The sequence below is a fragment of the Palaemon carinicauda genome, chromosome 37, assembly GCF_036898095.1.
Source record: "Palaemon carinicauda isolate YSFRI2023 chromosome 37, ASM3689809v2, whole genome shotgun sequence".
NCBI lineage: Eukaryota > Metazoa > Arthropoda > Malacostraca > Decapoda > Palaemonidae > Palaemon > Palaemon carinicauda.
The window spans coordinates 42,854,481-42,879,918 of record NC_090761.1 but is presented as its reverse complement, the minus strand read 5'-3'; the positions used below and the strand labels follow the sequence as shown (position 1 = coordinate 42,879,918).

Below are 25,438 nucleotides of genomic sequence, written 5' to 3'. Positions count from 1 at the left end.
TTAATAGATAGACAAGGTCTTGTATGAAATGTATTTATTGTATGCCTTTATCTTTGAAGCTCAAGATAAAACTTAGGGTTTTTTAAAACCATCAAGCATGCCATATGTTAATTATTTTATGATGAAATTTCTGCATTGTAACTTGAAATTTCTTTTGTTTTCTTCACTTGTTTCCAGAACATGATAATTTTGTGATGCTGAATTTTACCCATATATACAATGGATCCACCTACAAGTTAAGTAATGCTACATGCAAGTGGTGGAATACCACGGCACAAGTTTGGTCTCCAGAGGGATGTAATCGTAGTGAACAAAATGAATTTTATACCATCTGTAAATGCAAACACCTGACCAATTTCGCAGTTGTCATGGATATCAGTGGAGTTCTGGAGAAAAATACGGTAATAGATGATGAAGCGCTGCCAGTTGATAAGATATTGCTATGAACAGACTAATTTTGTCTTTAAAATGTCTCATAAAATACAGTAATATATTTCTGAAGATTTTCCTTCATAAGGCTATTAAAAAGGTTTGAAGTTATTTTTTTTTATATAATAAAGTGGATAAAATTTAGAGGGTTTGCTTGATGCCTGCTGAGCATAAGTATATAAGTGCATATTTTGGGGGAGTCAGAACCATGTAATGATTTTGACATTTTCTGAATAACATAATATACTGTCAAAATGGATTTTGATCAAAGTGAAAAATCTATTTTTGGCTGAGATGGCCATGTCGTCCTGATGGAAGGGTTCCTATAGGTAGCCTTCTAAGGGATATTTGCTACAGTGATACTACCATAGAATTAAAACCAAAGGTCTCCAGGATTCCAACTCCTGGCACGAGTATCCAATAAAGGATATCGTATAATATCTTGGGACGTATTTTTAGATATGACACATGGCAGTCTTCACCACGAATAGGGGTGCCGTTCTAGGTACCCGGTGGATCCCCTTCCCTACTACTAGTGTGACACCATTCCTATTCTTATCGTTAAGTGGAAATGGCCACAGATAAAGTAATTTTGGGAGGGATCAGCAAAAGGGTGGGTTTGATCAGGAGGACATGGCCATCTCACCCAAAAATAGATTTTTCACTTTGATCAAAATCCATTTTTTGGTCCTCAGGCCATGTCGTGTTGATGGAAGTATGCTAGAAAAATGTCTTGAAATTACTATTAGATGTGGGTTTGTGTTTGTGCCTTTTTCCTTGAATATATTCTCCTTATCTGGTCTACTAGACCTATATGTGGAAATCTAATGATTTTTGACGCATACCTAAACTGAAACCGGCTTAGTGCATCCTGCCCCCCAGCAAGGAAATGTCGATGCCGACAATAAGGATTCAAGGTTTGTATTTCCCATCGGAACAAAAAGGGTAGAGTTTGAAATGTACCCTGTTAACTTACCTTAAGTACCTAAGGTCATGATTATTCCTTTAGGAAGGTAATGTTGTGACTTCAAGAACCTAAACACCCTAAAAGGTTTAGTAAAAACTCTAATGTACTTTATTAGCTTATAACTGAGTGAGCAGTAATAAGACACAAATACAGTTTAAGTATTTTATTAGGCAACTAGATTATCAAAATGTAGTTATAACAAAGTATGTATCTGATCCAGCATACAACACATCAAACACATATTTTCTCATATAGAAAAAATATACAAAAATACATTATCAAAATAATGCCACTTAATGGAAGATGTGAAAACCAAATATATCTGACATAGTCAGATGTTCGGAAATGCATAAAACACCATAACGCAAACGTTCACTCGGCACTGGTGTATCGATCAGATATGCACCTACTCAGAACAGTGCGTCAACCATAGTTGTGATCTGCACAAGTGGGTACGTATACCCACACACATGAAGCACTGTAAAGTCCCAAAACAGTGCACTGTTCATCGCAGCACTAAACGGCAGGTTTATTCACACTATCAGCCGCCACCACAAAATGTTTTATCTCTTGTACTTGCTTCGCGTAATGTTTGTAGAAGACCCTGGATGACTTCCACCTAGTGTACTAGTGTAGTCTCTTCAAAGTCCATATGCTGAAAGAAGTTCTGCGAAGAAGCAACTTTCCTCGGATCGTGACCCACGTGTGTACTGTCAGGATCTGCCTTGCGAATAGAGTATGTGAGCTTCACTCTCAGTTGCTTTAAAGACAGGTTCAATCCTGAGGTTTCACCTCTGAAGAGCTGTCCTCCCTTTAAGTTTAAAGTTCTTCGAAGATAGACATTAAGACACTCTACTGGACACAGAGAGGCATCTTCCTTCAATGGGCAGATTCTCCAAGGACCCCACCTCTTGGTGGATAGCTCATTCTTAGCAAGGAAGGCAGGATCGGGAAACAAATTCAGTTCTCCTGAGTCCAGGAACTGGATATGGCCTTCGTCTCCAGATAAGGCCACTATTTCACTAACTCTAGCCCCTGAGGCTATTGCAAACAGAAAGATAACTTTCTGTTCAAATCCTTTAGAGTACAGTTCTCATTATCCAGGTTTGAAGCATAGTGTAAGACTTTGTCCAAAGACCACGTGACAGGCTTTGGTGGGGCTGTAGGCTTGATTCTAGCACATGCTTTTGGAATCTTATTAAAGATTTCACCTGAGAGGTCCACTTCGAAAGCATACAGAAGTGGTCTAGCCAGGGCTGACTTACAAGAAGTAATTGTAGTAGAGGCCAGGCCTTGCTCGTGGAGGTGTATGAAGAATGCAAGATAGAAATCTATCGATATTTCTGTCGGTTTCCTTTCTTTCACAAAAGGTCATCCATTTCTTCCATGACGATTCGTACTGTCTCCTAGTAGTACATTACTTGTACTCTTCGATGACGTCAACTTTATCCCTTGAGATTCCAAACATTTTGCTTGCCGCTAAGGCGAGAAAATCATGAGATGAAGGTTGCTGGTTCTCGAGGATGAAGTATAGACAGTCGACTTCTGGACCAATTGGGACAGCACTGGATTCGGCAGTGGGAACAACTTCAGATTCAACTCTAGGACTAGAGAAAACCATTTGCTCTTGGGCCACTTGGGGGCTACTACCGCTGCCGTCCCTCTGAAGGATCTTAGCTTGTCGAAGACTTTTAGCAGGAGATTGGTTTGTGGAAACAGGTAAATGTAATTCCACCTGTTCCAGTCTAGGGACATGGCATCCATCGCTTCTGCTTGAGGGTCTAGGTAAGGGGTTATGTAACGAGATTGTTTCTTGTTGTCGCTTGTTGCTAACAGGTTGATCTGCAGTTCTAGGACTTTTCCCAAGGTGAAGGAGAATGAGTCTGCGTCCAAGAACCATTCTGTCTCTATGGGCTTTCGCCTGGGTGGAGCGTCCGCCGTCACATTACGGATCCCCTATAGGTGAACTGCTGATAAGTGCCATCTCTTCTTCCTTGCCAGGTAGAAGATGGCTAACATCACATGATTGATGTGAGGTGATCTCGAGCCTTGTCAATCTAGACACTTTACTATCACCTTGTTCTCCAGGACCAACCTGATGTGGGTTGACCTGCGTGGAGATAGTCTCTTCAACGTCAGGAACACTGCCATAGCTTCCAAAATGTTGATATGAAACTTTCTGAACTGGGGCAACCAAGTCCCTTGCACCTTCTTGTCGTGAGAATGACCTCCCCATCCTTCCAAGGAGACATCCATATGGATCACTACCGATAGTTGTGGTGGTTGCAGGGGAACTATCCGCACTAGACTCTTGGCTGTGGACCACGGCTTTAATTGTCTGCACAACAAGGCCGGAGTCAACCTTGGATGATCTCTTCAAGCGTTCGATGTGTATTTCCTCCAGACTCCTGACGCATCTTTTAAACGTGCCTTTAGCACTGGGTCTGTCACTGCTGCGAACTGTAGAGAGAGAGCCCAAGACTCTTTCCTGTTGGCGTCTTGAAATCCTCTTGTAACGGATTAGTCTCCTGACAGACCCTGCTATCTCTCTCCTCTTCTATGATGGAATGGAGAGGTGGTGTGACTTTAAGTTCCATTGGATTCCCAACTACTGGAACTGTTGAGTTTGACTGAGACGAGACTTCTTGTGGGTGATCTTGAAGCCTAAGTGTTCCAGAAACTGGATCACTTTTTGACCTGCCTGCAGACAAGTAATCTTGGATGCTGCCCATACCAACCAATCATCTAAGTAAGCTACCACTTGAACACCGGTGCGTAGCTGTTGAACGATTGTGTCTGCTAGCTTGGTGAATATCCTTGGGGCTGTGTTCAGTCCAAAGGGCATTGCCCTGAAGACAAACTAATTCTTCTGTAGTCTTAATCCTAGGTAGGGGGAGAAGAGGCGACTCATCGGGAGATGCCAGTAAGCATCTGCCAGGTCTATTGAGACCGTGAATGCCCCTTTTGCCAGAAGAGTCCTTATGTGTTGCAAAGTAAGCATCCGGAACTTGTTGTTCTCGATGAAGTTGTTGAGTGGAGACAAGACTAGAATGACTCTGAATTTGTCTGAGTCTTTCTTGGGAACACAAAACAGCCTTCTCTGGAACTTGATGGACTTCGTTTTCCTTATCACCTTCTTGGTCAAGAGTTCTGAGATATATTCTTCTAACAAGGGGGTGGAGTGTTGGAAGAATTCTGGTAAACGGGACGGAGTTCTGCTCCATTTCCACCCGAGTTCATTTGTAATTAGGCTCTGGGCCCAAGGATCGAAGGTCCAGTGATCCCGAAAATGATGGAATCTGCCCCCTACCTGAAACCCCTCATTGCTTAGGGGGGGTCCTGCAGACTTACCTCCGCGACCACGTCCTCCTTGGTCCCGAGAGAAACTACCTCTTGGAGGACCTCTCCTGGAACCTCTTCCTTTCTGGCTGGGATGAAAGGAAGTCGACTGCTTCTCAAAGGTAGGGTTGAACACGGGCGACTGAGTTACCAGCTGCTGAGGGACCATCTGGAAGGTGGTCTGAGGCACTGTGGTCATGGTCATAGCGGGAACTTGGGCAGGTCTTCGAGGTCTCCTTGCCCTCTTGTTCTTGGGTTGGATACTTCCCTTCGTAGAGGATTTCCTCTTCAAGAACATACCCCATTTTTGGAGAAGGTTCCTGTTCTCTGACGCTGCCCTCGCAATGACCTCTTTGACCAGATCTTGTGGAAAGAGGTCTTTACCCCAGATGTTTGAGGTAATCAACTTCCGTGGTTCGTGCCGGATGGTCGCTGCAGCCAGGACAAACTCTCTGCAAGTTCTCCTCGCACTGAGGAAAGCATAAAAGTCCTTCACAAGGGTACCCATGTGAGACTTGGCTAGGAAAAGGAAGATTTCTGGGGCATTATGCTTGCTCGCACTTAGTTCCAAGCAGTTCTGATGAGAGAGAGAGGCAGTAAGTCTCTCCTTCGACTCCTGGTTAGGTGGACAACCCTCCACTTTCCTTCACTAGTAGGCAGTGCGAGGGAGAATGGCTTGCATTCTTCCAAAGTTGGGCTGGGTTTTCCCTTGTCGGCAGCCTTGACGACAGAGTCGAACACTTTCTCTGTAAAGGGAAAGGAGATCGAGGAAGGGGCAAGAAAGGTAGTGTGCTTCTTGCTCAGTGCTGAAACTTTAGTATTAGTATATACCGATCCTCTCAGGGTCTTCAGAAGGATGGCCTGCGCCTTATCGTGTTCAAACACGATGACTTCCTTAGGGACCGTTTATTCTCGGGTTGCACTCTCGTCCCGCAGTCTCACATAGCACTTGGGATAAGCAGAGAAGTTAGGCCAGAACTCAAGGTCCTCAATAGGTCTGGCTCCCAGCTTCTCAGAAACGAAGTTTCCCATCCATCATGGGCATGTGCTCCGCATACCTCCAGGGATTGATCTCGGAGCGTTGAGGGAGATCAGACACTCTAAGAGGCTTCTTAGACATGCCCTTGACGGTCCCGAGACAGTCAATCTTCTCCTGCATGGTCCTTTGCTGCTATCTGAACAACTGCATGACCTTCTGCTCCTGTTGGAACGACTCCATCATGAGTTTAAGAGACACTAGAATCTCATCACTCGCATTGGCCTGAGCAACAGTTTGTGGAGTCAGTGCAGAGGACGTCGATGGCAATGACTGGTATGCGGCCAAAGAAAACTGGGGGTCTTCTATCGCCATTGAGAGGGATTCCTCTTCCTCCATATGGGGAAGATCCTCGTCCTCTTCAGTGATGCTGTGCAGCAGGTCTTGTTCCATGTGGAGGACACTTCTGACATCCTCTCTTGCTGGATGTCCATGTTCTCTACGGTCCTATTGGTGTCAGAGTCAACCTTCAGCTGGATGAAGGGAGACTGAAGCTGTTCCTGGGACACCACCGCGATAGGAAGAGCCTTGGGGAACAATATACGCTTCAGGGAGTCGGGTATGTATGTTCCTGGGTAGTTCTTCTGGAATCCCAAACCTACTTGTGAAGGGTATCCCTCGCCGTGTTCCTAGTCTCTAGGGTAACTAAAGGGGTCTCGCCGAAGCCGTTCATTAGCAGAGTTAAGAAGATGGTGCAACCTTTCGGGTCCCAATACTCCAGGACTCCTGTGATGACACAGCAGGGAGCATGAGACCTACAATTCGTGTGGCCACAGAAGTCCCTCCCCTTGTGGTTGCAGAACATCGCTCCACATTTGTCCCCAGGATCAACCTGTAAAGTAGGAGAAAATTTCCATGAGTATAACGTCCTGTATCTCAGTGATATATAAAGCATGCATTATATAATAACAATAGTAATGACTATTGTATATGGTAGCTTAGTATAGTAAGCTTGAAGGGAAATAAGAAAAGACACATATCCTAGTGAATTCTCTTCCCAGAATATTGCTGAGACCTCTGTCCATATTAATATTAAGTTTCCCTTATAGGGAAGGTTACAAGGGAGAGAAACTCTAGAAACTAGAGTTAGTGCTAGTAAGTAATTTATACCAACATCATCCACCTGTAGTACTGTATTAATACAGATTGGGAATTGTAAATCCAAGATGATCAAGGAAAACCATCTGGGTATTGAGGAATTACTCAACCTCAATAAAAGATTGTGGTCTCTACAATCGTCTGCGATAGGGAACACAGGATATGTTAGAAAACATATATACTACTGTATAATTATATTCAGTAGACTGCTGGCAGTAGGTTAGTATCTGATAGTGCTAACCAAAAGAAAGAGAGAAAGATTAAAGAAGGAGGATTTCCCACTATTATGAATGGACATAATAGTGGGAAGTATCAGAGGACTCTATGTCCAATTACAATCTACCTTCTAGAGTGAAAGTTCCAATGGAAGGGGGAAGAACCTGGCAGATTCTGGCTCCCACCCATCTGCATACTAGCCTGCCACCGGCAATAGAGCCGGCGGCTAAAGAATGCAAATGGCAACTCAAGAGAGAGCTGAGGACTTTCAAAGTATATCAGGTTTCATGCCAACAGCCATCAGGAGACGTCTCAGCCCTCCCTCATTCTTATCAACTTCCTATCAAAGAAGGAAAGTCAGGGAGAAGGCAGAAGCGAGACGAAGGATTTAACTGCAGCTGGCAGAACACCTGCCAGTAACGCAACCGTACCAGCAAGCCTGGGTGATTGCCAGAATACCAGTGAAAGAATCTTGTGACGACATGCCATCACAACACAAGAGAGGGGGATGGGGCAAGGGTCTTATAGTTCATTGTCGTAAGAGGCAGCAGCAGGCCATGTCGCCCTCCTGAAAACAATGAACTGGGAAGTATGACTTCTCGTGCTGACGACGCTGCCGTCGGCAAGACAAGAGCACCCTGAGTATGTCACTGTCTGTCTCAAAGCCGAAGGCAGGAAGAACATCGTTCTACTCGACAGCAATGAGGACAGACAGCGACTGCCGTCTATGCCGGCGGCACCACTCAGGGAGGGAAGGAATGGGTTAGCCTCTTCTCTCAGAGAGAGGACAATTATCGTAACTTATCTGGAACACTCCATAGATTCGAGAGAATACATAAACTCATCAGAATAAAAAAGAAACGATAAAGATGGAGGCTAAACAGTGGAAAACACTTTACAAACGTATTATACAAAAAAAAGGTAATTCTGCTCCAGTACGAGTCACGGCAAAGGCGATCGAGTACCACCGGGGCTCCGTCATGAATACATTAAAGTAAAGTCAAATAGTAACTTAAAAAGTTAAAATTCATGAAAAAGTTAAAATTCATGCATGCAATATCACATCTTATATAAATTGCCTAAATAGCTAACATATTAGCATAAAGCCGGAAAAGGATTACCAGACTATCTAAATAATATACAATAATATGAGGAGCGACAGCAGTCATTAAATGGCTGCCTCCGGCATTGGCAATGGTCACCAAAACACTTAAATTAATGAATTTAACCGTGAAAAGTGAGACCAAAATTACACCAAAGAAAGATTGAATACATAACTTTCCAAATGACGAAGATGCTAATGACTGCATGAAGAGATAAATTCCAAAACTTGAAAAAACACCGGGCCAAGGGAGAGCATACACACTCCTAGCAGGCTACAAGAATAGGAATGGTGTCACACTAGTAGTAGGGAAGGGGATCCACCGGGTACCTAGAACGGCACCCCTTCCTTTTTGCCACTCTTCCCCTTACATCGAAATGTCAAATCTATTCGGGGTGAAGATTGCCATGTGTCATATCTAAAAATATGTCCCCTGATATTATACGATATCCTTTATTGGATACTCGTGCCAGGAGTTGGAATCCTGGAGACCTTTGGTTTTAATTCTATGGGAGTATCACTGTAGCAAATATCCCTTAGAAGGCTACCTATAGGAACCCCTCCATCAGCACGACATGGCCTGAGCCCAAAAAAGCTCACAATACTCATCGTTGATAGAAATGGACTTTGTTAGTTTTAGAGATAGAAATTTTTTAAGAATGATTAAACTTCATTTATCCAAATTAATAGAATCAGTTTTGCATTACTCCAGCTCTTCATATATAGTTAAGATTTATTGGAACAGATATTCAAGAAGCAGTTCTACAATCCTTATGCATTTCATGAACTGGATTTAGAATTCAAGTTAAGATTGCCATCAAAAGTCTTGTTAAAAAATTAATTTGCTAACATTCATAATATGTGTCACATAATTCTATAATTTTGCATGATTGAATTTGATATAGTAGTTACTTAGAAATAAAAATAAAGCTAATTAACAAATTGACATTTTTTATTCTTATAATATACATGACATCTAGTACAGTAAATAGTCTTAGTAAATTTTGCTTTTTGCTATAGTACCTGGTCATTGTTAAAACTGACAATATATTGGGTGGTAATCAAAGTTTTACATGTAGTATGTACAATACTGAAATTAACATGGGAAATAAGATGACTTTGCTTTTATGTATTTCATTATGTACTGGATTCTTCTTTCCCACTTGTATTTTACACGTAATGTACAGATGCACTTCACTGAGATATTTTTAGTTATGAATTATTAAAGAATATATTGCTTTACAGCTGTGATCTAACATTTTGTTATCATTTTTCCCTTCCAGACACTGTATAAGTTTCTAACATTAGCAACACAAATTGGGTCTACATCATCAGTAGTGTGCCTTGGCATAGGTGCAATCTGCTTCTGGCTCCTAAAAGTGGATCGGGATAAAAAGAAGAATCCTGTCGGTTCCAAGAAATATTTGATTAGACTTCATTTTTGCATTTGCCTTATGTTAGCTCAGACCGTTCTCCTGCTTGGTTTAGAAAAGACCGATAATATGAGTACACGTATTTGTACTACTGTAGCTGTAACTCTTCACTACTTCTTCTTAGCCACTTTTACTTGGAGTGCCATTGAAGCTTTCAATTTGTACTTGGCAGTATGGAAGGTAAGAAATGGAAACTTGCATTTGATTTAGGGTTTTATGGTTCCTGTGTTATTGCAAAATAGAAATTGAAATGCACATGGTTATACTAATTACCATATAGGTTGTACTATCCAATTTTATTCATAACATAAGAGAATATTTTTAAGTAACACAAAGTAAAATCCTGAGAGGATTAATAAAACATCTGTGAATACAAAGAGAGCAATGACGTTAGCCTATATAAATTGTATTACTGACAGATGACTGCTCATTAAGATTTGATATAACCAGTCTAGGTCAGCCAAAGCTTCAAGGGTAGATGGATGCTTGAGATATTGTATAACATTTAAATTATTTTTAGAGTAATAGAGATTGTATGAAATTATGTATTAATTCCACTTGTAACCCTATGAGTGCCGTTGGACGTAAATCAAGTCCACTATATATTTCCAGTAATTACCAGTTTTACCCTTTCCATTTATTACTTAAGTGTATGAACATTTTAAAAGATATATACCATTATATGTCAATGAAAAGGAAATCTATTTAGCTATTCAATGATAAATTATATGAAGTCGTGTCTTGTATAACTTTTGTGCTTTGTTAGACTGCAAGGGTTTCAAAGGCCTTTTAAATTAAATTATCCAGTACCAAAACGTCATGTACCTGACTCTGTGAATGCTTTACTTTAACAGATGTAAGTCTAGGGAGAAATGCAAAGTCATAAAGTTTTCTGCTCATTGAGGTATGCCAAGAATATCGCAGTGTTGGACATTAATGGATACAGGTTTATGTTAGCATCTGTGCTGAGTTACATTTGACTTCACCTGTCTGACAGCTCAGATATAAATTATACAGGCATGTCCTTTAAAAGTGAAGGACCTACATCTAAATACATCTTTTTGAACTTAGATATGGGTATCAAATACTTATCTTGTCATACTTATGAACCTATTAGTTCCATTGGGTTTACAGCATTAACAGTGAAGACTCTCTTCCCTTTAGCTCTTCCCACTGCCAATTTAGAGCAAAGAATGAATACTAAACCAAAGTCATACCCAGTCATTTATCTTTGCCTGTTGTGGATTCCATCCTTAGTGAGAACCCAGACAATATATGCTATATTTCTTATACAGTAACATTTATCATTTCAATAATTACCCAAGATTTATACTGTACAGTATATGCATCAATCTTTTTTCTACAATATGTAGTTAGTTCAGCAGTAGGGATTTTAACTAGCCATAATAGGTTACCAGTATCCTTTGGTCATATTAAATTTGGTATTCATCATATGAATATTGGGAATATTCATTAAAATGAGGTAAGTGTTGTTTATAGTTTATTGTTTCAACACTTGGGTAATATTTACATATACTGTACACGACTGTACAGTACTTCATTCCACCTCCCCACAATCTAGTGGGTTCCGAAAGAAAAACTGAAAATGGTTATAAACAAATGCTAATTACACACATCTCATGGTGACGTTTAAAAACCTAGATGGGCTAGTTAAAATGTAGGAATACTTTTAATTCTGCTCTTTTGCAAATCACAAAGCATATGAATAAAGGGTAAATATAATGTTGAAATGATAAATCCTGATATGAAAATTTGATTTTTTGTCGTATCAATGAAATTTTTGCATGGTTCAGTCAGGTGCTACCCATCTTCCAGGTCTTTGATGTCCACATAGCCTCCAAGTGGTACCTCTTTGCTGGCTACAGTATACCGAGTTATGTGGTTGGAGCTACTTTAGCTCTCAATGGTAAAGATGGTTACGGAACTGATCAGAAGTAAGTAGGTTTTGACTTTATATTTTATTTGTTTTATGATAAAGTCATCGATATTTGTAAATGATGAGGATTCAAAATTTGCAATAAATGAAGAATGGATTAGAAAATTCTTCTTGTGAATATTGATCTAGAGAAGAAATCGCTATTTACAGAGGTTTTGGTATCATATAGACTGGTGTAAATATTTGTAGAACCATAGAAAATTAATTAAGTTTTATGTAGTCTCTTGAAATATGAAATATTTCAAAACGTTCTCCATTTGAATGAATCCTACCTCCAGGTTACTTTGCTTATACAGTACAGTACTGTATATACAAAGTTAGAGCTTTTGGCATTCAATAAACAAAAAGGTTCATTGCATACTTTATCTTCTGGGTGTTGCCCATGTAGAAGCCCCATCCCAGGTGAGTAGACCCTGAGTGAAGCAACCACAAACCTTCCCCCACCTTTTGGTCATTGCAATGTATTTTTCACAACAGTGAGTAGATATTTTGATAAACTTTTAAGGTTTTTTATTCTAATTTGAGTTTGTTCCGTAACCGAAATACAAACTACGCTATTTACATAAGGTTTACTTTCGGCGTAGCTGAAATTGACGAGCCATTAGATTTTAACGAGGGTTTACTACCCCCGCGCTAGTTAGCAGGGGTAGGGGAGGGGTAGCTTGCTACCCCTCCCCCCTCACACACCGGTGAAATGTCTCACTTCACTTTTGGCTCGGACGATGTACAGACGTGTCTGTCGTCGTCCTCGCTTGGCAGCCATTTTATGTTTTGTCTTTACTTAATCACTCACTTTTCTTATACTCTATATATATGTAAACATATTTTCATGTTTATGTATATATTTGAGTATAGAAATCAGTAAGTTTCCTTTTCAGAGTTTGTGCTTGTGTGTGTAGTGTACGATATCTCTGTGGAGCCGCGGCAGTTAGGCCTCCACGGTGTAATTTCATGGGTCGCGATCGAGTTTGACCACGGATTCTCTCTCCCTCTCTCTTGAGGTCGTTCACCCTTTTACTACGTTACTTACTACGGTAGCTTCCTTCCCGTGTGGGGGGGTTGCTACGCCGTACTTTTTATCTCAGTTAGTTTATGAATCTAATTGTACTTGTTAACTTTTCAGTTTTTGTAGAACGCTTCCTCTCGGGGTTTTCGTTCTTTCTTTAGTGAACATTCATTTTTTATTTACATAGTTATTTTGTTAATTCTGTGTTTGTTACAGCTCTCCTTCCGTGAGTGTAAGTAGAGTTGAGGGCACGTGCCTGTTGTGCAATTCTTGTTCTTTTTCCTCGGGGTTCCTCTTCGGAGTCTTCCCGGGGGAATGAATGTTAACTAATTACTTTTTATTTTTTCATAGTTAACGATCTAGCTTCGTTTGTATAATGTGACAACGAGTGAGCTGTCTTGTGGGGGCCTGGGGAGTCTGCTGTTGCTGCCTCCCTTCTAGTACTTTGTCAGGGCCTGTCTCCTTCTCCTGGAAGTGCTTCTGTGCGCCTGACAGCTCTTCAGTTCATCTTTGAACTCTCAGGAGGCTCGCCTCCTTGGGTGGGTAACTTCCCATCCGAGGGAAGATTCCCTGTTCAGGCTTGAGTTTTCCCTTCGGGGGGAACTCCTCTCGCCTTTATTTGTTCCTGGTCCTCCGACGGTTATGCTCTTGGTGCTGAGCGACCGTTTATGTAACCTTGCTCAAGGAGCTGAGCGGTTGCAGCTCGATCCATGGAATTCGTGCGACTATGCTCTTGGTGCTGAGCGGTCGCACCTGCCGCTATGCTCAAGGGGCTGAGCAACTGCAGGAGCCCCTCTTCGGAGGATTGCTCTCTTTAGGTCACTTGCTGACCTGTCTCTTCTACGAAGTGTTCCTCTCTCGTTCGCGAGGGAGGACACTCATAGAGACTCCCCTTCGGGGGACTCATCTGCTGTTGTTGCTGAAGGCTCAGTCCCCTTCGGGGGGCTTCCGAGCCCTACGGTGTCTCCTGCGAGTGCTTCTTCCCCGGGGAAGAGTGCGCCACAGAGACTCCTCTTCGGAGGCCGCCGTCTGCTGTTGCTGCTGAAGGCTCAGTCCCCTTCGGGGGGCAGCTGAGCCCTACGGCCTCTCCTGCTAGTGCTTCTCCCCCGGGGGGGAGTTCACCACAAAGACTCCTCTTCTGAGGACTCCGTCTACTGTTGTTGTTGTTGTTGCTGAAGGCTCAGTCCCCTACGGGGGGCAGTTGAGCCCTACGGTCTCTCCTGCGAGTGTTCTTCCCCGGGTGGGGGGGGGAGTTCACCACAGAGACTCCTCTTCGGAGGACTCCGTCTGCTGTTGTTGCTGTTGTTGCTGAAGGCTCAGGTCGGAGGGAGTTGCGCCTGTCCGAGGTCGTCTTCATCTTCATTCGACGTTCTCCGCAGAGGTCCCTCCTTGACGAGTATCGACCGCTGCAGCCGCCCTTCTCCTGCCAGACCTTCTAGTCTTCATCTCCGTTCCTGGACGCATTTGCACAGTGGGCGCCTACACACCCCGTTTCCGACGGGCACCGGACCCTTCAGGGCTAAGGGGCTTATTCCACAGTGTGGGTAAGTCCCTTAAGTGCCAGGTTTTTCCTGCGCGCCTACGATCTCCTGCGCGCCTACAATCTCCTGCGCGCCTACGAGCTCCTGCGCGCCTACGATCTCCTGCGCACCCACGCGCAGTAGCACTCTAGCGCTCGCCTGCTGTGGACCACATTCTCCGGTAGTTGAGTCTCACCGTAGATCTTCTTCCTGCGCGCCATCGCTCACCTTTGCTTCTGACCTTCTGTGCGCCAGCTCTCTTCAGCTCGCCAACGCACATCTGCGCGTCCTTTCCTGCTACACGTCATGGGCACCAACGGTTTCCTGAACGCCCACGGTCGCCTGCTTGCCAGCGCGCATCGGCGCTCCCCTTCCTGATGCATCTGAGAGCCTCCTGATTGGCACGTTGTGCACCAACATTCGCCCCCTCGCCCACGATCTTCCAGATCTGGGCACAGGCAAGAAGATCTCCTTCGCCTCCTCGCCGACGATCTTCTCTAGTCTCTTACACGCTAGCGATTTCCTACGCGCCCTTGCGATTCTTCGCCTGCGAGCAAGCATTTTACGCGCTACCGCTCGCCAACGCGCCATTGCTTGTCAACGCGCCATCGCTTGCCAACGCGCCATCGCTTGCCAACGCGTCATCGCTTGCCTACGCGCCTTCACTCGCCTACGGGCCATCGCTCGCCAAGTCTTGCCATCGCTCGTCAGCGCGCCATCACCCGCTCACGTGCCATCGCCTGCTTACGCGCCAGTGGTCTCCCGATTGCCTGCGCTCGCCCTCTCGACCTCGCGCCCGCGCGCCCACGCGCATGCGCACCTGTGCGCCCACGCTCATGCGCACCTGCGCGCCCACGCTCATGCGCACATGCTCATCCAGGTTCGCCCGCGTGCGAATCAACGGTTTTCCATCGCGCCAGCGCGGTTCCCGCCAGTGAGCCATCGCTCGCCAATGCGCCGTCGCTCGCCTATGCGCCATCGCTCGCCTTCACACCATCTGATTGCGCCCGATAGCGCTCGCCCTTCCGACCGCGCTCGCCTTCACCTACTCTCCCTCGCGTACTTTCGACTGCACACTCTCGCGCCTGCGCGTCCATGCGCATGCGTGCCCGCGCACGGGCGCACCCTAGTTCGCTCACGCGCGAACCATCGATTTACCACGCGAGCGCCAGGGCGTTTTCGTCCGTGATTCCCGTGGGGTTTTCGCAAAACAGTCAACCTGGCGAGTCCTCTGGAGCGCGTTCTTCCAGACCACGATCTTCGCCTCGTAAACGCAGAGCATGGCACGTGCGAGAGCAGGAAGAATCTTCAGGGAGGTCTGAGCTACATTCTTCTCCTTCTTTTCAGAACCTGGTTTTCCTTTCCTCTCCACCATTCCGTGGAAGAGGCTTACCAGGGAGTTTTCTTTCAAGAAATTCTCTGCCCGGCAGGGGGTGACTGGTCTAGCCCTTTCTCTTCACCATTCCATGGAAGGGACTTACCAGTCATTTCTCTCTCCGACTGCGACCCAAGGTTGTGTTCAAAGAAGCTCCAGGAAGTTCATGGGAACCTTCCTTCTCTCGGGCATAGGCTCCATTGCGTTCCGTCGCCAAGTTTTGAACTTGCGGACAAACTCGATGTTATAGCATCTAGATGCAGTGATCGAGGGCTTCCTCTCGGAAGTCCCATCCGAGGATGTCGGCAACTCAGACACTCTTCCATCCTTGGGAAGAGCTTGTTTGAGCCTAAGGAGGGGGAATTGGACAGCTGGTGTGGAGGAGGTCGAAGCTCGATTCACTCCTCCAAAGGCGCTTACTTCCAGACCCGGCAAGCCTCCGACGCCTCATCATACAACCTCGTCAGCCTATGTCATCGGCACCGGCTTCGGCAGCTAAGACAAGGTGTACAATAGCAGCCCCCTCCTGTTAGGGACAGGTAGGACGGGAAGTCCTCCTGGGGAGGCAATAATCCTAGAGGGAGCGGCCGAGTTCGCAAACTCTAGGGTTCGCAGCCCCCTGCAGGTTTCCCGCTGGGGAGATGCCTGAGGTTACTCTTTCAGATAGCAGCATCCTGGTGCCGATTCCTGCACGATCTCCGTGATCAGTCAAGGATGTCGCTCCTCGCTCTTAACATCTCTACCTCCACTGAGCTTTTATGCCATGGGATCGGCAAGGGGTTAGCCCTTCGGGCAGAAGGGCCCTTTCTCTAGAAGAATGCCCTCCAAAGAGTCGTCATCGGCTTTTCCCCGGCTTCTTCAGTCGCTCCTTTCTTTTAAGGAAGGCATCTGAGACGGGAGTCTCCCGTCATCGACCACTCAGCTCTGATCAAGTTTGTCGAACAAATCGTTCAGTGTGGAACAGCTGAATCGATCAGGCTTGTGGCGAGACCACAATACTCCATATGCCCTGGATCGGAAGGACGGGTACTTCCAGGTCCCATTCCATCCGTCTCCAGGAAGCACTTGGAACTCAGCCTAGACAACAGGTGTACCAGGTCAAGTTGCTCTGTTGCGTTCCCGCTACAGCATTGCAGGTTTTCCTCAGAGGACTCACCCTGATATCCTCACGGCCACTCAGGAGCAGGCTTCTGCCTCCTTCGCTTTCTGGAAGACCGGTATACTCCGGTAGTCTCGGAATCGTCCTTCTTCGACACCGAGACAAGCTTCCGGGACTTTACCAAGATCGAGGGATCATGGTAAGTCGCGAGAAGCCTTCTCTGCTGCTACCTCAACATCAGGGATATCTAGCCATGATATTGACTCCTTCTCCAAGCCTTCCCATCAGGAGAGTCGCAGTACCTTTCCTCAGATAAGGAGAGCTCTCAACCCTATCTTGGTTATGTTTCCTAGGTCCCCTTTCCTGTTTGCCCCGTCTAGGTTCCGAACGGTCTCCTCAGGATAGGTTCCCTGTTAGGCGGCCAAAGTTCCGGTGGAATCAAGGCAACGATTAACCGGACTTTCTGGTCCCTATGGGACCAGCGGAACGACTAGACTTGCATAGGGGTTGGCCAACGGAAACCTCTTTCAAGGGAGTGGATCGTCTCGTCCTTCCTCCGCATTTGATGCTGTTCTCGGGCTCGTCAAAAAGGGGGAGGGGCATGTTCTGGTTCAGACCGATGGTCAGCACCTGAAAGGTACCTCCACTTCATTCAGCTAGGATTAAAGGCCGTTGTCTGGCCCTTCAACAGATCCAGCAGATCCTGCCGAGTCGCTCCGTGAGCGACAACTCTACGGTTCTGGCGTGTTTTAACTAGCAGGGAGGTACATTTTCATACATTCGCATCTTGCAGTAGAGATACTGAGATGAACAGAGTTCCTCTCAATACCACTATCGGCTTGCTCATTCCGGGCAGAAGAATGTTCTCTCCGGCAATCTGAGCAGAGACTCACAGATAGAAAGTACCTGGGGGTCTTTGGCCCTTGGTAACCAGCAAAGTCCTGACCTGGGGGACCTGCTCATGACAGCCTGGAACTTCGAGCTGTCGCGGTACTCCCCCCGGTCTCAGACCCCAAGACTCTTTGGCAAGATGCCTTTCCTATAACGGTGGGACAGCATCGACGCCTACGTTTTCCCACCATTGTGTCTGTTGAGAAGGGGGCTCAACGAGACCAGGTTCTCGGTCAACCTATCGGTGACCCTGAGAGCTCCGCTGCGACTTTACGCAGTACGGTTTTCGGACCTTCTGCATCCCCTGGCGGGACTCCCAGGAGAGCTTCTTCCACGCCACAGGCTACTCAAACAATCACACTGCAGCATCTATCTCAAGCCGTAGCATCGCTTCGGCTTCACTCCTGGAGACTATACGACACCTCCTCGCAAAGGGGCACCCCGCAACAGTCGCGGAGCGGAGGTCGCGTCACCTGCGAAAGTCATCCGCAGGGGTCTACCAGGCGAAGTGGAGAGTCTTCTGTGGTTGGTGTCGTGGTAGAGATACCTCTCCTCTTGATGCCTCTACTCCAGCAATTACGGAGTTATTGTTTATCGGCGGGAGGAAATTCGATTTCCGCTCTCGGCAGTGAAGCCTATCGCTCAGCCTTACCCTGGTCTTCAGGCTGAAAGGGAATAGACATTTCCTCCCCGTTGGATCTTTCTTCGCTCATGCGAAGTTACGATCTTACCTGCCCCCAGTCGGAGTGAGACCTCCTCCATGGAACATGGTTCGGGCTCTTAAGACCCTTAAGAGATCTTCTTGCGAACCATTACGTCAGGCCTCTAATCGTCGCCCGTCTTGGGAGACGGTGCTCCGGCTCGCTCTGGCCTCGGCCAAGAGTGTAAGGATCTTCATGGTCTCTCGTACAACTTCGACCGTTCAAGAGGATACGGGGAGGTAACTTTCAGGTTCGTTCCTGAGTTGGTTACTAGACTCAGAATCTTGGAGTCCCGGACCGTCGGTTCGACTCCTTCAAGATTTTGAGTCCCCGTTCTGTAACAGATGACCCAGACCTTCTTCTACTTGCCAGTAAGGAACCGGAGGGGTTATCTTTGAGAACAGCTGCAGTTCGTCTTCACGTGCAAGCCCAGTTTGGGAGCACAGGAAGGACGCAGGGGAGGGTCACCAAGTATGCCTCTTCAGCCCGGATTCAAGGGCATTCATCTCGACCTGAAGCTAGACCCTCCCCTGTCACGTCGCCCTACAGCCCACGATGTCAGATACATCGCAACGTCTCTAGCCTTCAAGAGGGGGCTACTCTGTGACGCAGGTGCTACAAGCTGGAGTCTGGAAGCGTCTGGCGACCTTCGCAGCTCACTTCCTGCAGGACGTGACCCACAGGAGTATCGATACGTTTCTATCGCCCTGTGGTGGCTACACAACAGCTGGTCTAACCTCAGGCTCCTTTTTGGACAGGTAGCAGAAGGTTGAGGGCATTGTTACTGGGTTTTAGACTGCATGAATGGAAGAAGTATGTCTGGCCCTTACTTCTTTCTTCATCCTCCCCTCTCCTGGGGAAAGCAGCATCCTGGTCTCTGCATAGCTGACCTCAAACCTCTGCAGGTAAACCATGCTTCCTTGTGTTCCGAGTATTAAGATAATACTGTCGCGTCCCCCATACCCTGACGAGGTGGTATTGGTAACGTCCTAACCTAGAGTTCCATCTCAGAACTCCAGGTCAACTGCTTAGGACAAGTCACACTTTATTCCTTCACACACAAGCTTATGTAGGCCACACGTTCCTTGCAGAACAAGGAACTTGTGAGGTGTAGGGACTCCTTTTCTCGAGTGTGTCTCACTCAGAGTCTGAGTCCCCGGGTAAGCCAAAGCCAGTCAGGCTGGGGACTTTCCACCCTTCCTAAGGGGTAAGTCACCCTATGTAAATAGCGTGGTTTGTATTTCGGTTACGGAACAAATGACAAATTCGGAGATAATTTGTATTTTTCCTAACCATACAAACCTTAGCTATTTACACATATTTACCCGCCAGCCCTGTCCCCCAAGTCAAGTCCTACCTCTAAGTGAAGTGAGACATTTCACCGGTGTGTGAGGGGGGAGGGGTAGCAAGCTACCCCTCCCCTACCTCTGCTAACTAGCACGGGGGTAGTAAACCCTCGTTAAAATCTAATGGCTCGTCAATTTCAGCTACGCCGAAAGTAAATCCTATGTAAATAGCTAAGGTTTGTATGGTTAGGAAAAATACAAATTATCTCCGAATTTGTCATGTTAAATGTTTACTATTGGGGTATATTTTAGATTCTTTTAGTGCTAGGATTGTTCAGGGTCTGTTTTGTGGTTTTGTCTGATATTAGTTGTTAACATTTTCAACACAATAGTTATTTACCTCTTTGTGTGGAACTGTGTAGATTTTTTATGGCTGCCTCGTGTAAATACACTTTGTTCCGTAACTGACCTACAAACCACGCTATTTAATAGGGGTTATTACTTTCGACGTAGCTGAAATGACGAGCCATTAGAATTTTAACGAGGGTTTATTACCCTACCGCTAGTTAGCGAGGGGTAGGGAGGGTAGCTTGCTACCCCCCCCCCCCCCCCACACACACACACCTGTGCTTGAGCTCACTTTGCTCTTGGCTCGGGTGGTAGTTGGACATGTCCGCTTTCACCCTCGCCTTTCTGACAGCCATTTAATGCTTTTTGCTTTTCCTTTTACAGGTGTGTTTGAAGTTGGCCTCTGCTATCATGTGAAAGTGTCCTGGATTACTCGACCGCCCTTGTGGCACGTTTATGTCGGCGGTCGATACGGACCATCACACCTTTTGTCCTTATTGTAGGGGCCAGGGGTGTGATAGAAATAAGGGATTTTGACGAAGGAAAGATCTATTTCTGGGGAGAGACCTGTGGTGCCCGGTGAAAAGAGTCCTTCTTATATACCTTTTCTGATAAAACCTTCCAATTATACCAGAGAAAGATAAAAGCATGGAATGGTGAGGTTACAACCCTCGCGCGAGCACCTTTTGGGTGTCGTGTATAAAGCAAAGGCGCGTGAAATCCACTATTCACAGGTTGTCTTCCATTTAGTTAATTCCTTCGTCAAAGGGATGGGCCGATACAAAGGCCCTAGCCAACCCACCAGCGCCACACCACCCACGCCCGACGCGAGCGCCATCTGAACAACATCCTTCTGTATTGGCCATGGTGGCTTGGAAAGGAAAGGGTGGGATCGTGTAAAATAAAGGGGAAGGGTTTCACCGGGCGCCACAGGTCTCTCCCCAGAAATAGATTTTTCCTTCGTCAAAATCCCTTTTCTGGGTCGACCTGTGGCGGCCGGTGAAAATGTACCAGAGAATGCCTTCCAAGCCCAACAATAACTACTAATTTACTGAGGGGAGAGAAACAACACCATGTAAAGAAAATCACATATAATTAAGGTAAGTAAGCATAAAACATAAACTAGCCACAGGGCATAGTGAGAGTAAGGTTAAACAAACATGATAACAGGGAAGCCTCCGAGTATCAGAGTAAACATGCAACAAAACTGACATGGCTAAGAATATCCCAACCCTATAACTACGGTAAACAATAATAGTTACAACCATATTAACCTAATATGTAATAAACTTAGGGCTAACGAACCACCAAGGAAGCGGCGTCGTGGTGCGAGTGGCGGGTAGGAGGGAGAAGAAAAGAGATGGATGAAAGGAAGAACAAAAGATCACTGGGGAGAGATAAGGCTCCCAGCTGCAACCGTTGGGTATTTAAGAGCCTGTAAGTTCTTTAGATAGTGGCGTTTGAAGACCATAGGAGATTTCCAACCCGTGTACTTTTTAAGGTTATCAAAGTCCATATTTTGGAAATAATTGATGGAGGTAGCTACTGACACGGATATCATGAGCATGGGGAAATGATCCCGGATTGGCTTGTTTAATGAAGTATAGGATCTGTTGCCTAATACCACGTATGGAAATGGTGCCTCTTTGTTCTCTGATAAACAAGGGGCCAGACGATCGGGTAGCAGTCCTGGCTAAAAAGGCCCTGAGAGTGGTGACCGGACATAGAGAAGTATCTTGGAGAAGAGGAATAATCTTCCAAGGGGACCACCTATTTTGGGGGTCTTCGTTTTTAGCTAGGAACGCCCTGTCTGGAGAAAGAAGTACTTCACCTGAAGGGAGGAAATCCATGTTTTCTGAGTTTCGTGAGAGAGCTGCTAGTTCTGAGATTCTAGAACCCGAGGCCAAAGCTGTTAGAAATAAAGTCTTCCTAAGAAGAGTGATATAGAAGCAGGATTCGTTGTCCGTGTCGGAGGCCAGTTTGAGGACATCATTTAGAGACCAAGAGACCTTTTGTGGACGAACCGAAGGTCGAAGCCTAGCACATGCTTTTGGAATAGACGAGAAATAAGACTCCGCCAGGTTAATGTTAAACCCAACCAGGAAGACTTTCCTCAGAGCTGACTTAATGGTGGTTATAGTGCTAGCTGCTAGGCCTTTGTCAAATATGGACCTAAAGAAGGAGATGGCTAAATTAGGAGTCATAACCGAATGGTCTGAATTCTTTAAGAAATCTGCTAGTTTCTTAACTGCCGAATCATATTGGTGAATCGTAGAGTCCCTTTTGTCTGATTCTATAAAGAGGACATTATCTGGGTCGATGTTTGCATCCCTACGAGCCGCAAACTTCATGAAATCCACAAAGTTAGGGTTTTGGCTATCCTTGAGGAATCTGACACAGTCCGAGTTTGGACCACTTGGGTCAGTTTGGGGAATGGGATCCGGAAGGGACGGAGTTTCAACTCGAGGAGGAGAGGAAACCAACTGCTCTTTGGCCAGTGAGGTGCCACTAAAGCCACTGCCCCGTTGAAGGAGCGGAGTTTGTGCAAGACTTTCAGTAGAAGATTCACTGGAGGGAATAAGTAGATCTTCTGCCACTGGTTCCAATCCAGGGTTAATGCGTCCATGGCATAAGCCTGAGGGTCCAGGTTCGGTGTCACATAACATGGGAGTTTGTGATTGAGTCGGGTCGCGAATAGATCTACCTGGAGACCTGGAACCAGCCTGAGTATCCACCGGAAGGAGTGCATGTCCAGGGACCACTCCGATTCCAGTGGGCTCGTCCTGGATAATGAGTCTGCTATCACATTCTGGACTCCTGCTAGGTGAGTTACTGACAGGAACCAGTCTTTGTCGGCTGCCAAGGCGAAGATAGTGACCAGGATCTGATTCAGGTTGGGTGATTTGGACCCCCCTCTGTTGAGGCAGTGGACTACGGCCGTGCTGTCTGAGACTACTCTGATGTGGGTCGACCTCGGAGGAGAGATTCTCTTCAGGGTCAAGAACACCGCCATGGCTTCGAGAACATTGATATGGAACTGCCTCATGGCGGGTGACCAAGAGCCCTGAAACATCTGATGTTGGGAGTAACCCCCCCATCCACTCAGAGACGCGTCGGTATGAATTGTCACTTGTGGAGAGGGGAACTGTAGAGGAACCGATTTGGAGAGGTTCCTTCGTTCGGACCATGATTGTAGTCTCATTTTCAAGACGGAGGGGATCTTCGAGGTCTTGTCTCTTAAAGGTATTGTCGCTCTCTTTCTCCAAACTCGATTGATGTCTTTGAGTTTGGCTTTTAATAGGAGATCGGTCAGTGAGGCAAATTGGAGAAGGCCGAGGATTCGTTCTAAAGCTCTTCTGGACACCTGTTTGTGTTTGAGAAAGTTCCTTACCTTCTTGGGAGGAAGGGAGAGCCTGTGCTTTGAAAGGTCCCAATGGATGCCTAACCATTCGAAGTGGCTTGATGGTTGTAGGCGGGACTTCCGGAGGTTGACTTGGAAGCCCAGTTTGGCGAGAAAATGGAGTACCTTCGACGTAGCTCTGTTGCATTCCTGGTGCGACTGGGCCCAAATGAGCCAATCGTCCAGATAGGCGATGATCTGTATCCCTTGTTGTCTGAGTTGCTCGAGCACCGTCTCCCCCAGTTTCGTGAATATCCTGGGGGCAATGCTGAGACCGAAGGGCATGACTTTGAATGCAAAGGCTCTCTTGCCGAGACGGAAGCCTAGGTAAGGAGAGAAATTTCGAGCTACTGGGACAGGATAATAGGCGTCGGTAAGATCGATAGAGGTGGTGACGGCCCCACGGGGAAGTAAGGTCCGTACCTGAGAGATAGTCAGCATACGGAACTTGTCGCAAAGGATGTAAGAGTTGAGCTTCGACAAGTCCAGAACTACCCTCAACGCCAACGAGTCTTTTTTCGGGACTGTAAACAGGCGGCCTTGGAATTTCAGGGATCGAACCCGTTTGATTGCTTTCTTCTTGAGTAACTCCGCGGTGTACTCTTCCAGGATGGGAGTGGGTCTCTGGAAGAAGGTCATTGGTGGAGGAGGGGATCCCTGTGACCATTTCCAACCCAAGCCCCTGGATATTATGCTGTGAGCCCATGGACTGAAGGTCCAATGGTCTCGGAAGTGATAAAGTCTCCCTCCTACTGGCATCACATCATTGGGAGGGAGTGAACTTAGGGCCCCTCCCTCCACGGGCACCCCTTGCTCTAGGCCCGCCGCGTTGGCGGGACTGTCCTCTACCTCTGAAACTCCCTCTTTGGTATCCACGAAAGGAACCGGAGGATTCGTAGGCAAGGTTGTATGCAGGAGAGGACATCCAAGAGGGGTTGGGCTGTGTACCAGGGGGAGCAGCGAGGTAGACTACCTGCTGAGGGGGCGCCTGTTGTCGAGAAGTCGAGGCAGCGGAAGACTGTGGGGACGAGGTACCCCGGGCAGTCTTGTAAGGACTAAACCTCTGTTTCTTTTTGAAGAACGTGTGTCTCTGGGGTTCGAATCTCTTTTTGGCTGAGAGACCCCACCTTACCTGCAAATTTTGGTTTGCCCTCGCCGCGTCCTGAAGAACCTTATCCACCTCGGTCTGAGGGAAGAGGGTCTTACCCCAGCAGGAGGAGGCTATCAGCCTGTTTGGTTCATGTCTGATGGAGGCCTCAGACAGAACGAACTTCCTGCAACTAACTCGAGCTGACCAGAAGTCATGGAGGTCTATTTGGTAGGACAGCAGCTGGTTCTTTGTGGCGACTCTGAACAGCGTTTCCTCTGGGTAAAGAGATGCTAGGGACTCCATGGAGGTGATGGATCGTAGGGACCTAGCTAGTCTAGTACGGGTCTCGAACTCAGTTTTGAGAAGACTCTCTATTAATCTGGGAAGCTTCTCAGAGAAAAGAGTAGAGGCACAGTCCGGGTCTAGCTTCCCCACTGTGAAGGTAGAAGCCGCGGCATTCCAGGTTGCAGAGGTACCCGTAATAAGCAAAGAGGTGGGGTCCGTCTCTTTGAGAGCCGGCATGGAAGAGCCTTCCTTGATGGCCTGTATAGTCAGCTCTGTGACTTTGTCTATGAGCGGCAAAGAGATGGAGGCCGCTGTCGTAAAAATAGTGTAGGCACCTTTGTGTGGGGTGAGCTTGGAGTTAATACACCCCCACTCTGATAGTGTTCTGGCCCAGATAGCCTGGGCCTGCTCTTTTGGAAATATCACCGTTTCCTTCGGTACCTTGTCCATACGGACCAATGCATGTTCCTTTAAACGTACGAAACCATTGAACGGGAATTCTAGGCCCGGGGGGTAGAACTCCAGGTCCTCTAGAGGGCGGATGCCTATGCCCTCCAGAGTTAGGGAACCATCTAAGAATGGGACATGCAAGGCAAACCGCCAAGGATTGTTTTTATCGAAGGGCGGTAGCTTCGATGCGTCTGGGGCAGAAGGGGGAGGAAACTGAGTTCCGGCGGGGATCAGAGTAGCCATCATATCCTTAATCTCTGTCATTGCCCCAGAGTGATGTTGAATTTGTTCTCTGACCAAATCTCTGACCAGTTCGATGGGGACGAGATCGCCCCAGGGTACCTGAAAGCCACCCGTTGGTTTTGTCTTGGATTTGGTAGACTTAGACTTCTTAGGAGTCGTGGTTTTAC

The 25,438-nt window shown here is 46.5% G+C and overlaps 2 protein-coding genes across 6 annotated transcripts in view; both read left to right on the top strand.

Annotated features, from left to right (window-relative positions):
- The window catches only part of LOC137629814 (low-density lipoprotein receptor-like), a 38,521-nt gene extending 38,445 nt beyond the window's left edge, over window positions 1-76 (top strand). The window contains exon 5 of the mRNA XM_068361462.1: window positions 60-76. Within this exon, the coding sequence (XP_068217563.1) occupies window positions 60-76 (17 nt within the window). The remainder of the gene's footprint in view (window positions 1-59) is intronic.
- Window positions 1-25,438, top strand: part of LOC137629602 (latrophilin-like protein 1) — a 511,095-nt gene that overhangs the window by 418,531 nt on the left and 67,126 nt on the right. For all 5 annotated transcript variants that reach the window (XM_068361081.1, XM_068361085.1, XM_068361084.1 and 2 more), the window contains 3 exons: window positions 178-401; window positions 9,471-9,800; window positions 11,457-11,575. In XM_068361081.1, coding sequence (XP_068217182.1) covers window positions 178-401; window positions 9,471-9,800; window positions 11,457-11,575 — 673 coding nt within the window. The remainder of the gene's footprint in view (window positions 1-177; window positions 402-9,470; window positions 9,801-11,456; window positions 11,576-25,438) is intronic.